This window comes from Nothobranchius furzeri, chromosome 17, assembly GCF_043380555.1.
Source record: "Nothobranchius furzeri strain GRZ-AD chromosome 17, NfurGRZ-RIMD1, whole genome shotgun sequence".
Lineage (NCBI taxonomy): Eukaryota > Metazoa > Chordata > Actinopteri > Cyprinodontiformes > Nothobranchiidae > Nothobranchius > Nothobranchius furzeri.
In genome coordinates this window covers 33,199,690-33,211,968 of record NC_091757.1, presented here as the reverse complement: position 1 = coordinate 33,211,968, position 12,279 = coordinate 33,199,690, and the positions used below count along the sequence as shown (strand labels likewise).

The window sequence follows — 12,279 nt, the reverse complement described above, 5'->3', positions numbered from 1 at the left end:
GTTTGTCTTGACTTTTGAAATGTTTTTATGTCAAATGTCAAATGCTGTTTTGCGTTAACATTATGTTAATAAAGTTTTATGTAATGTGAGTTGAAGTACTGCAGATAAAACAGATCCAGACTAAGAGAGGACAGTAAAAGCTAGCGGAATTAATCGCTCAGCCCAAGAACAAAAAGAGTTTTAACATGTAAACACAGATTGTATTATAAAGAAGGTAGGGGTTAGATGCTGGATTATTTTATGTAAGCTACTGATTGTTTAAAGCACAATCTAACACCTCTAAGCCTCTGGAGTGTCACAGTGTGCAGTTGGTGGTCTATTCTGGACGGGCTGGGGATGGATGAGTGGGTGGATTGTGTGATGTAAGGATCTATTTTATTCCTGTGTTGCACAAATCACTTGGTTGAATAACTTTGTACCCCGTCAACCCTGGATAAGATTCAAAAATACTTTCTGCCTGTGTGTTTCTTCGTAAAGCTCATAAGATGTAATTAAAATCGAGCATGAATGAAGAGGATAAAAGAAGTGAAAGCTTCTCACAGACTGGAAGGTTGTATTTTTACTGTAGGGTGAGGACGTATCTTTGGAAATGGTCTTGTTCACTAAGCAAAGGTGTAATGTTTGTTCTTTTAGAAATACGATTGGCCACTCTGAGTTTCACATGCGTGCTGAACGTGAACATTTTCTTCAACCCTTAGTACCTGCATTAGCTGTAGAAAGGAAGTAGATGGGGAAACGATCGGGTCAGAAAAAGCCACTTTCTTCTACGTCAAAGGAAAAATTAGCATTCATGACGTCCCCGCCTTGGCGTCCGACATCGAGAGGCTGTGCTGATTTTGCAGCCAGGAGAGAGCAAAGCATGTCTCGGCTAGCAGAAGCTAACCATTAGCATTATCAACTCCACAACATGGCGGAACATGTTCAGGCTTGTGTCATTTATGAAAATGACACACCAACATTGCATTTTTTGCCCAAGAAAGAAAAACAAACGAGCCAGCAGAAGAGTTGCATTGCTGTTGGAAAAATCAGAGGCAAGACATTTGCACGTCATGAGTTTTAATGAGTCAAGACCCTGTTTTCTCTCCCAACTCTGACTATAATCAACCCCCTAACACAGGAGCGCAAGAGCTTTTTTTCCTCTGATAGCATCTGACAAGACATTCATTCATAGAGTATTGGGGGGAACAAAACAAGTGAATGAGACCTTTATTGTTATTATTACCCACCACTGAACGTTAGGCGAGAATGTTTTTGCCCGCTTGTCTGTTAGCACAACACTAAGTGGATTTAAATGAAAGTCTCAGTGACGATGGCCACCACAGCTAATCAGTCTTGGTGACACAAACAATCGATTTTCCATATTTAGAAGTAATATTTATCTACATTCATGCTTAACAGAGTGTTTATAACATTGTTAAAAATATTTGACCAAACTGGCTTTAAGATCATTTCTCTTCTGTGAGAAATCCAAACACATCCACAACTCCTCCTGCTCATGCTGGTCACCAGTATGGTCACATGTTCCAGTGGAATGACGTCCCATTCCTCAACCAGGTGTTTTTGAAGGTCAGTCATTGTGGTGGTTGAGGTCTCTCCAGTACATGTTCAAGCTGCCCTGGAGCTGTCGGTCTGGAGCCAGACACCTCTGACTCGTTAAGTTGTGTTGCTTGTTCCACATTTACATGACTCCTACAGGTTACACTCCACTTGTTTTCCTTTCAGCTGTTTTCAAAGCAAGAAGAATATATTTTGAGCTACACAATGAAAGCATCTTGTCTTTTAGATGCATTGCTGGCGGACCTAGAATCTACAACGTCCCACATCTCAAAGCGACCAGTCTTCTTGCCAAACGAGACACCCTACTCCATCCCCACAGGTGGACAAACCCACCAAGATGTGTCGGTTCCTCCTCCAGTTCCTCCTCCACCCTCTGCTGAAGCTTTGAACGGCTCCCTGACAGACCAGCCAGACTCCCACCACTCCTCCCAGCAGGTAGGGTTTTATTTTATTTTATTTTTGCTCCTGAGATAAAACTCAGCTTCAGGTTAGTTTCAAGAGTAATGACTGGTTTGTCTTTTGCAGTCTTTGGGTTCAGGACAGAAGAGCTCTTGGTCCAGGGACAGTAGCAGTTCTCCACTATCACACTTTGAGGAGGACCACGTTTACAGGTGTCATGAGATGCTGTGTAGATTAAAAAAAGACCACACTGAATGTTTTATTGTTACCTTTTATTTACTCTTTCTGTGTCCTCTTCAGTTTTCCAAACAAACACAAGACATCAGACTCATCAGCAACCATGACCTCTGCTCTGGGCAGTAACCTCTCAGAGCTGGACCGGCTTCTGCTGGAACTCAACGCAGTGCAGCAGAGCTCCCCGTCCTTCCCCACCACAGGTAGAAACTGAAAGTCTCATTGTCTACTCTGTCCTTTGAGGGACATTTAAGTCTATTAAAAGCTGAGATTATTCTGCTGTTTCTCATATATCGCATTTCTGGTCCCGCTTTGTTAAACACCCCTTTTCCTCTCTGTCCTGTTCCGATCACCTCTACTTACATTTCTGTTGAGTGAGACAACAGAAGAAGAGGAATATTTAATGTAATTTAGAAATAAGACAAAGAAGTCTTCATCTCTCCTTTTAATAAGCAGTGTTGCTAAACAAGTGTTGCGTGTTCCCAGAAGAGGCAGCTCCAGCTCTACCGTCCAGCAGCATCACCCACTATGAGAATGGCAGCGCCCCGGATATTCTTGTTAGCCCCCCACCACAGGAGAAACCAAAGAGGAATGGTACAAGGTCGGAGGAGTCTCGACCCACAGTAGAGAGTCTGTTGGATGAGCTGGAGGGCTCGGTGCCTCCACCCAGGTAAAAGATCTTAGTTAGGGGCGGAGTCTCTTCCGTTACGGGGACTTTTAAACAGTGATTTGTAGAAAGGGCCTTTATTTGTGGTCACATGGACATGACCTATCTAAGCATACACTTCTTTTTCCATGTCTCAGTAATTCTCATGGTACATAACTTGTGTGTGGTTATAAGTAAAGTGAAGTTTGAATTAATATTTGTGTTTTCCAGCTCCTCCACCCATCACAGTGATTTGGATACATCACCTCAGCATCAAGCCAGAATTTCAGCTTCCTGTGCCACCAGAGAACTAGATGAACTGATGGCATCTCTTTCTGATTTTAAGGTACCAAGGTGGCATAACGGGACACTAAAATGGATTTTCTTCATTAGTAAAACTTAAGCCTCTCCTGAAATATTTCTGATGATCTCTTTCGTCTTCTTATTCTTCTTCTGCTTCTCTTTTCTAGCCCAGTTCTTTGGGCTCGCTGCTCGACCCTGCAGGGGCATCTTCCACTTTTCATCACTCTCCAGTGTCTTCCTCTGTTACTCGAGTGACTTCTGCCTCCCTTAATCTGTCCCATCCACCTGCCTCTGCTCTCCTCCCTCTTCCTGCTGGTCTAGAGCTGCACATAGATGAGGATGGAGGAGATGGAGGCATGTTGGTGCCTCGTCAGTGCCGTCTCACTCCCCACAGTCCTGCATCCTCCCTTTCTGCAGCCAGTGACACAGACCTGGACTCTGCTATAGAGGTCTCTTCTGCTATGCTATCTTCCCAAACAAAGATCCTGTTAGTCCGCTCTCAGTCGGCTCCCTCTAATTCCAGTTTGTTGGGAAACAGCTCAAGTCCCTCCAACACCACCACCCCCTCCCTTACCTCGGTTAACACTGTTCTGGATCGTAAGAGCCCCAAGTCCTCCAGTCCCTCTGTGGAGCGGACCTCACCCTCATCCACAGTTGGTAAAGTGTCCTGTCCTCCTGAGTCTCTGAACAAGGGGTCTCCTTGTTTTCAGGACCATGACGTAAATTTCACCACTCCACCTTTTCCAAAGAGTCTCTCCCCTCCCCTATCCACACCTTCTCCCTTCCTCGTTGCATCGTCTGCCTCGCCAAGAACCTACTCGCCATCTGCCTCCTCTCCACCGATGGTCCCCTCTCCGCTCGCCTTGTCCAGCACTAGCAGACAGCTGTACGAGGTGCCAGCTGCAGCTCAGAGAGATGTCCTCCTGACAGAGCAACAGGCCCTTGGTGTCGAGCCCTCCCTCGATGAGGTGCTGGACAATCTGCTTGCAATGAGCTTTACACAGAATCATACAGATACGAACAAGGAGGCGAACGATTCTAGGAAAAGGCTGCAGGAGGTACAAGAGGAACTTATTCTGGCAGCAGACAGAAACTGTGTGCAGCCTGACACTTTCATCAGTACCACCAACACCCTTACTGATGAGTCTGTGGACGGGGGCACCGATGGGAACGGTGACCTAGACTGGGCAGATGAAGAGCTGTCCGTGTCCTTCCATGATGGTCTAGATGGCACAATGACACCTTACACCGAGAGGCCGTACACAGATGGCAGCATGACTCCACTGACTGAAGCCAGTTGGATGGATGAGTGTACGACCCCCTCCTCGTGCCCCGGGACCCCTGATGTAGCCCTGGATCTGCCCCTCCTTCAGACTCCCAGTATAGACAGAGTCTCTGCAACAGGACATGTATGCACCTGCACTCCACATTGATTCTACCTAATTGGATCGCATCTTTTATGCATGCTAGCCTCTGCTGTGAGTGTTTTTTATTTTTTTTTACACATAAAAAAATAATGAAAATGTAGTATTTATTAACTAAAATGGCCACTGGTTCCATTCCTCACATTCTCAATCTTAAGATGCAGCAATGGTTTTTATTAGCATCCTTTTAACAACTTACACGCCTTTTTATATACTACCAAATATGTGTTTTGTTACTGTATGTTTTTCTTAAAAAAATGACATCCACATAATTAAATAAAAGCTACATGAGCTATCTGTCTAACAGAAAGGTTTTGGATTGTTGCTGCACTCACTATTAACTCACTGTGAGGCAATAATTATTGTTGCAGTCATTCAGAGTGAAGGACTCATGCAGCCTGTTTGATGAGGATTTAGTGGTTTTGCTTGAGAAACTGGGCAGACTGGGTGGAAGGTTGTTGAGTAACAGTAATTTCTTACCTGAGATCCATTAATTGCATGAGTGTGATCTGCGCTCTGAACCCCACAGCTCTCTGGTATGTTGCTTGAGCTGCTTTGTGAGTCATAAAATGGAGTTAAAATAAGCTGATCACCATTCCCCCTCAGATAAAAGCTGTGATCAGGCGCACTAAGGAGATTCCCAATGTGCATCCTATGTTCCGAGAGAATCTCCTGCGACGAAAGATGGGACCCGTCATTGTAAATAAGAACTCATCTCAGGACCGCCTCATAGAGGAGCTTCAGGGTAAACTTGGAATCGGCCGCTCCGAGCGCCGCCACAAACCGTCAGATGAGTGGCTGACGGAGGGCGTCATCGTCACATCTAAACCTCAGCGATCTCGTCATGAAGACTTTGGGAATGAGGTCGACAAGGTTGGCTTTGGCGTGCTCAACAGCCGGATTTCATCTAATAATTTTCAACTAACTTTCTTCCTCTGGCTGTCTCCATTATCTTCTCCGTCTCCTCCTTTCTTCTTTTCTCTCCTTTAGATCATAATCCCCCCTGAGTCACCCGGTGCTCTCAGGAAGCTCCTACCACCACTCTCACCCCCTACCTCTTGTCGCTCTGCGGTTGTAGACGGACCTAATGGACCACTCCCATTTCAGCTGCCCCCTATTCCAATTCCACCACCACCTCCACCACCCGTTACTATCCTTCGTCAAGCCATCCGCAATCAGGACCCACCTGCACCTCAGCAGCTTTTAAAAGCCACACCTCCACCGCCCCCACTTCATAACTTTCCTGCCCCTAAACAAGGGCCCCCTCCCCCTGCCCGCCACACCCCAAACCGACCTCCACCAGTGGAGCCGGCCCCACCAGCTGCACCAAAGGTCCTAGTGTCTGTAGGCTGCCAAACAGAGTATGACCCAGTCTTCCCTTCCATTCAGGCATGAGTCCTCATCTCTTGTTGCTTCTGTTTTCTCATGTTAGATCTTTGAGTTTAAGAATCTGGAAATATTTTAGTTTGTATCAAACTTGCATGACTGTGATAACTCTTTAGACATTGGTTCATTTCAGATCATGGCCCAAGGGAAAGCTGCTGGTCCTGGTGGGCCCCCAACACAGGTCAATAAGCTGGACAACATGCTTGGAAGCCTGCAGTCTGACCTGAACAAACTGGGGGTGCAGACGGTGGCTAAAGGGGTGTGTGGTGCCTGTTGTAAGCCAATTGTTGGACAGGTGAGATAAAGATGTTATTTCTCGAAAAAAATCCCGGTACGCTGAGAAGTAAAGTTTCAAGGTGCCTGTACTGCTTACTGGTGCGTGCCAGCCACTTAAAGCACTGGTTACTTAAATAAGTAAAAATGTTTCGATTATGCACACAAGATCCATATTGCCTCTCCTGTTGGCTCAGGTGGTGACCGCCATGGGCCGCACGTGGCACCCTGAACATTTTGTGTGTACACACTGTCAAGAGGAGATTGGTTCCAGGAACTTTTTTGAGCGAGAAGGTCAACCTTATTGTGAGAAAGATTACCACAATCTGTTCTCTCCACGATGCTACTACTGCAACGGGCCCATACTGGATGTGAGTTGTCACTTTTCTCGTATCGGGGCTTTGCTGTAAGGTTTTCAGTCTGTAATAACTGCTCTCTCCTTTCAGAAAGTGGTAACGGCACTGGATAGAACCTGGCATCCTGAACACTTCTTCTGCGCTCAGTGTGGATCCTTCTTTGGCCCCGAGGGTATAGGATTCGCGGGGATCACAGTATGAGTAGATTATAGGTGTTTTGCATTATGGACTGATGAGCTTCTGATTTGCCTTCAAAGGTTTTCATGAAAAGGATGGAAAAGCCTTCTGCAGGAAGGATTACTTTGATATGTTTGCACCTAAATGTGGAGGCTGCGCCAGAGCCATTCTGGAGAACTACATCTCTGCACTCAACTGTCTTTGGCATCCAGAGTGTTTTGTTTGCAGGGTTTGTAATTCCATTTGGATCATTCCCTACGTTACTGTGCTTAAGGAGAAGACTAGAATTACAGCATTGGTCTTTGTGTTCCTGCAGGAGTGCTTCACCCCGTTTGTGAATGGCAGCTTCTTTGAGCACGATGGCCAGCCCTACTGTGAAGTGCACTACCACGAGCGTCGGGGCTCCCTGTGTTCAGGCTGTCAGAAGCCCATCACAGGGCGCTGCATCACAGCCATGTCCAAGAAGTTCCACCCGGAGCACTTTGTCTGTGCTTTCTGCTTGAAACAGCTCAACAAAGGCACGTTCAAAGAACAGAACGACAAACCTTACTGCCACGGCTGCTTCATCAAGCTGTTCAGTTAGAACCCTGTCACAGTTCATTCAGGCCTTAGATCAGTGGGATTATATTTCTTTTTGATTAAAGAAAGTGGTCTAGTTATCTGATGATGGTGTTGGAAGTGTGTGTAAGTTAGATATGTGCCTGACTCCTTTAATATTTTCTGAAGTAAAAAAACTTATAATGCAGATGTTATTTGCATTTCTGTGACATAGAATGTTTTCCAAACAGCAGAAACAAGTTTTTTTTTTAAGAATAGAGAAGATTCATTTTTCTGGTCCTTGCATGTGTTTGTTGGAAAGGTTGGAAGGCCAAGAGCTCTATATCCCCAGAATGGTTTCAGGTCTTTGCTTCTATCCTTTCAGTAGGTGGAGAATTTGTACTGAACACTATGACACTGAACTCTATGAAGAAGTGTGTGTGTGTGTGTGTGTGTGTGTGTGTGTGTGTGTGTGTGTGTGTGTGTGTGTGTGTGTGTGTGTGTGTGTGTGTGTGTGTGTGTGTGTGTGTGTGTGTGTGTGTGTGTGTGTGTGTGTGTGTGTGTGTGTGTGTGTGTGTGTGTGTGTGTGTGTGTGTGTGTGTGTGTGTGTGTGTGTGTGTGTGTGTGTGTGTGTGTGTGTGTGACATTGTTGCTCACTGGTTGAGTGTCGTTTTAGAGACCATAATGTAATGAACAGGTGACCTGTTATTTTTAGCTTTACGATATGAATTTTTATTACAACCAGTGAGAAAAAATGTTTTTAGACTATTTTTCTTTTGTTGTAGTCAGTCAGTTTAACCCGCGTTTAACTCTTAACTGGAAAAAGACAAGCTGGGTTATCTTTAAGTCTATGAAAACTATCTTGTGGCTCTTCTGTGTGTCACTTTAGAGTAAAACCCATATGTATGAAAATGTGTGGATATCTTGTTACAAATCTATGGATAAATGAGTCTTTAATCTTTTTTAAAGTTTATTCAATCGTGATCAAAACTGATTATCTCTAGCTTAAAGTAACCAACACTTGTTGGTTTTTAATCTAAATCAGTAATTTTCTATTTCAATCTAAAAGATAATTTCTTATTTTTCTAGGGGAAAATAGCAAACCTTTTTCACTGAAGTGGTGGAATTCTTGACATTACTTGTATTCCTGACTAGGTACCGGGAAGTTTTTGTAAAAACAAAGTAATATTACGGTTTGTTTTGTAACCACTTGTACAGTGATGAAGAGGGTTGTGCAGAAGAAACTGATGCTTTTGCTGTGATTACTTTATTAAGACACTGATGAACAATACACTATTTGTGAAATCCCAATAACTGTGCAACTATGGATTCACTCTGTTGTGCTTTTAAATCAACACCAGGCTTCATAAAATCCCACTTTTGTGTTGCTGTGCTAGTCTGAGTCCAGTGAGTTGTATTGGTCAGAATGTCCCAAATCAACTTGTTGAACCTACTGTATGAGCACTAGCTTGGGTCTCTATCAGTATTTTGTCCTTTTTTTCAGGGAATTTTAGAGCCGTCTTCCACTATTTAAAATGTTATGTAACAGGTGTCTGTTCAGATCAGTGTAGTAGAGCTTTATTTAACCAAAACTATACCTTCAAATAATTTTTGTCTTGTATTTTTTTCCTTTCTTTGGTTTGAATGTCCATATATCTGAATAGTGAATATCATCAATTCTACTTTAAGCAAATAAAATCCGTTTTCCTATCAATGTGTTTTTCTGAATTTATTGAATCCTTTGAAAATTATTAGTACAACTCTGCAAAGTGTTTAGGAGCATTTACAAGAAGTGTTTCTACTAAGGAACTCCTTTAACTTTATAAATCCAGTTCCTTCTTGTCCTCCTTAATATTCCCCAGAGGACAAAAAAAAAAGATTCAGATTTTTTTAAGATCAGGAGGCCAAAATATTCCCTTATAAATGGCTAAAAAGAAGAGGCATGTAGTACCAGCTTTTAGACACTAGAGGGCAGCAACTCCTCCTCTTCCTTTTCCAAATGATGTTGGAAACTCCACTGGCATATATTTCATTTTCTTTGTTCAATTTTGTATGAAATTTGTTTGTATACTTATCACCTTGTTCAATAAAGTTTTGAGAAAAAAATGATGTTGGAAACCAGTGTTGTTCTAGAGGTTGCCAGCAGAGGGCGCAAATTCTCCTTTCAAGAAAACAAAACTGGAAATTTTTTGATTACGTTTTTCGACCGTGGGACACATATGTTCATTAGGCACTGAATAAATGTAAAATATAATTCTTAATAAATTTTAAACTTCTACATTTTATGATTTACATCACTGAAAACATTAAGTTGTTTTAAATATTTGAAGCACATAAATTTGCAAGATTACTTTCAATATTAAATTCACTTCTTCAAATAGAAAAATATGCTAAGAATGTATTTGGATATCAGAAAGAACCCAAAATAATCCTCAGTAGCTCTTCTCAAGACTACAATGTCATTTGATGTTTCAAAGTCATTATTTTGATACAGAAAAATCTTGAATTTACCCTCAACCTTTCATTCAACAAAACTGGACTTAAGAGGGCAGCAATTCTCCAATGCTACATTCACGTTGTACACATTTAAACAGAGAAGAAGAAAATTAGTCATCTTCCCATCACTGATTGGACAAAGTTCACGTGATGACACCCGGAAGAATGACAAATGTTTATCGCTGAGGTTTTGTAGTAAGTCAACATTTTTTTACTTAAGTGGGCCAACAGTCAACAAGATTTAAGTATTTTATTTGCCATATGTTTCTCTTAAAAATGTTTTTAATCTTTAATTTCCCGAAACCTTTGCGTCAGAAAAATACGATGATGTAAACTACTGCTCAAACCGGCGACTAGTGTCGATAGTTGAAACGATCTTGTTTGTGAGAGGTTGTTCTGTTCGTGTTAGACACTAATTACCTTTACAATAACACTACAGACTACTGCTGTGAGTAAACACAACTGTATTCAGTTTATTGAAGCATCTGTCTAGAAATGTGTGTCAAAGTAGTGCTAAAATGTTCATTTTTAAAAATAATAAGTGAATTATCTGCTGTTGCAGGTTTCTTGATGTGAAGAACACGGAAACTACTAAAATGGCTTCATACTTTGATGAACATGACTGTGAACCCACTAACCCTGAGGAGCAGTATCGCCAGAATGCTCTATTAGAACTGGCCAGGTACCTGAACCCAGCTGGATCATGGTTTATCTGCAGGCTCCAGCCCTGACTCGTGTCTTTGTTTCAGGTCTTTGATGCAGGGTTTGGACTTAATGGACTCTGGAGTGTTCGACTTGTCAGACTGGGACCAGCGGCTTCCTCCTCCAGCTGCCAAAGCTGCTATTCAGACCCTCACTGTGGTCATCATTTCCCCAGAACAAGCAGGTTACTTTAACATTTCTGATTATGACGTGTTGGTGTGTTAAAGAAGCCCGTATGTTAGGCAAATGTATAAGATTATAGACTTTAGGAGAGACTTCATTTTGTATTTGTCCTCACAGATAAAGGTCTCAAATGTCCTGTGTGTCTGCTGGAATTTGAGGAACAAGAGACCGTTAGAGAAATGCCTTGCAAACATCTTTTCCACTCAGGATGCATTCTGCCTTGGTTGGGCAAGGTAAAGCTCAAGCGTAATCTGTAAAACAGTTTTTTTTTGTCTTGAAAAAATCCTTAAAAAGCTTTTTTATGTTTCGAACATAGACAAACTCCTGTCCACTTTGTCGACTTGAATTGCCAACTGACAATCCAGAATACGAGGAGTTTAAAAAGGACAAGGTGAGTCTGTGGTGCTGTTTGTTTGTTGTTTTCAGTGTGAATATTGTTTTTCTGTCTTTAGGAGAGAAGAAAACAGAGGGAACACCGTCTAGAGGACCTACATGGAGCCATGTACACCTAGTGCTTCCACCTACTGAGCCCTTTAAAAGTTTCTAGTATCAATGCAATTTTCTCAATTTGCAAATAGAACTCAAAATAATCAAGCTAACTAGCAACTATTATACATGGATTATTTGTTTAGATAAAAATCTCATTTCAAAATAATTACACAGCGGTTTAATAATGTTGGAATGTTGTGACAACACCGGCAGGAGCAGGTGCTGCTTAATCAGTGAATATCAGTGAAGACTCGGTCACCTGAAGGATGGTAGCTCTGAATCTTTATTCAAATGTGAGAACTTGAAGAGCATAAAACTGTCCTTGTCTGATTTATGTGGAAATATTTATGAAAACTTCTAATCAGTTATGACTTTTTTACAGTTGAATCAACAACAAATACAATGAATTCTTAAAGTTTTTGTGCACATTTGTTACTGAAGGCCACATTGTGCAGAAATGCTCACATCTTAGGAGCAGGTTGAACCTTTTATTGCTCTCCTCCCTCCCTGCTGTGCTTCGTGTCAGCTTTCCTGTAGTAAGTGAATGTTTCTGCATTTGAATGTTACTAAAAAAAAACAAGTTGAGCTGAAAAGCCGGTGGACAGTTTACTCTAAAACGAACAGGTAATTCAAACTTACCGAGTTTAAACTTACAATTCTTTAATTTAAAGGATGTCCAAATTAACAGCACTTTGTTTTAAGTACTAAAGAGACATTTTAGTTTCATGATTTTCCCTCTACAGGGTCACGATGGAGCGGTGCTATAATTAAATATTCAGAGGCAGTTTTAACCACAAAAATCAGGAACACCATAAAAACTTTCTTAATAATTTATCATTTTTATTTAATATTTGAATATAAATCTCTGTCAAATGAAAATACCTAAATGATAGACAAAAATCATACATATTTACAGGATTTATAAAAACAATATTTTGTTTTGACTTGTTTTCAGACACCTTTACAATTCTATAATATAGTTTTCAAATCCTAGGGAAATAGTACATTTTATAGACTTTGTTTCTGTGTTAGGTTGTGAGTGTTCACGACATGTTAAAAAAACTAATTCAGGCAGCCTTCTAAAAGATTCTCACGAGAACATCGTCTTAATGAAGTG

At 41.8% G+C, this 12,279-nt stretch overlaps 2 protein-coding genes across 8 annotated transcripts in view; both read left to right on the top strand.

The window, feature by feature from the left end:
• The window catches only part of pxnb (paxillin b), a 30,564-nt gene extending 22,978 nt beyond the window's left edge, over positions 1-7,586 (top strand). For 2 of the 6 annotated variants that reach the window (XM_015972020.3, XM_015972019.3), the window contains exons 2-14: positions 1,784-1,992; positions 2,083-2,168; positions 2,257-2,393; positions 2,677-2,860; positions 3,068-3,182; positions 3,307-4,548; positions 5,170-5,436; positions 5,554-5,952; positions 6,083-6,244; positions 6,420-6,593; positions 6,669-6,750; positions 6,836-6,984; positions 7,072-7,586. In XM_015972020.3, coding sequence (XP_015827506.3) covers positions 1,784-1,992; positions 2,083-2,168; positions 2,257-2,393; positions 2,677-2,860; positions 3,068-3,182; positions 3,307-4,548; positions 5,170-5,436; positions 5,554-5,952; positions 6,083-6,244; positions 6,420-6,593; positions 6,669-6,750; positions 6,836-6,984; positions 7,072-7,338 — 3,473 coding nt within the window. In that variant the 3' untranslated portion in view covers positions 7,339-7,586. Of the gene's footprint in view, positions 1-1,783; positions 1,993-2,082; positions 2,169-2,256; positions 2,394-2,676; positions 2,861-3,067; positions 3,183-3,306; positions 4,549-4,587; positions 4,618-5,169; positions 5,437-5,553; positions 5,953-6,082; positions 6,245-6,419; positions 6,594-6,668; positions 6,751-6,835; positions 6,985-7,071 lie in introns of those variants that run through there. The other 4 variants (XM_070546507.1, XM_070546508.1, XM_015972022.3 and 1 more) reach the window with 4 other exon arrangements.
• A 2,314-nt stretch (positions 7,587-9,900) lies between these two features.
• rnf181 (ring finger protein 181) lies at positions 9,901-11,577 on the top strand. 2 transcript variants are annotated; one of them, XM_015972018.3, is made up of 6 exons: positions 9,901-9,983; positions 10,351-10,470; positions 10,538-10,674; positions 10,791-10,906; positions 10,990-11,064; positions 11,126-11,577. In XM_015972018.3, the coding sequence occupies exons 2-6, from the start codon at positions 10,385-10,387 to the stop codon at positions 11,183-11,185; spliced, it is 474 nt and encodes a 157-aa protein (XP_015827504.3). In that variant the 5' UTR covers positions 9,901-9,983; positions 10,351-10,384; the 3' UTR covers positions 11,186-11,577. The 2 variants fall into 2 exon arrangements, with proteins under 2 accessions (XP_015827504.3, XP_070402617.1); XM_070546516.1 differs by lacking the exon at positions 9,901-9,983 and adding an exon at positions 10,055-10,236.
• Positions 11,578-12,279: the final 702 nt, after the last annotated feature.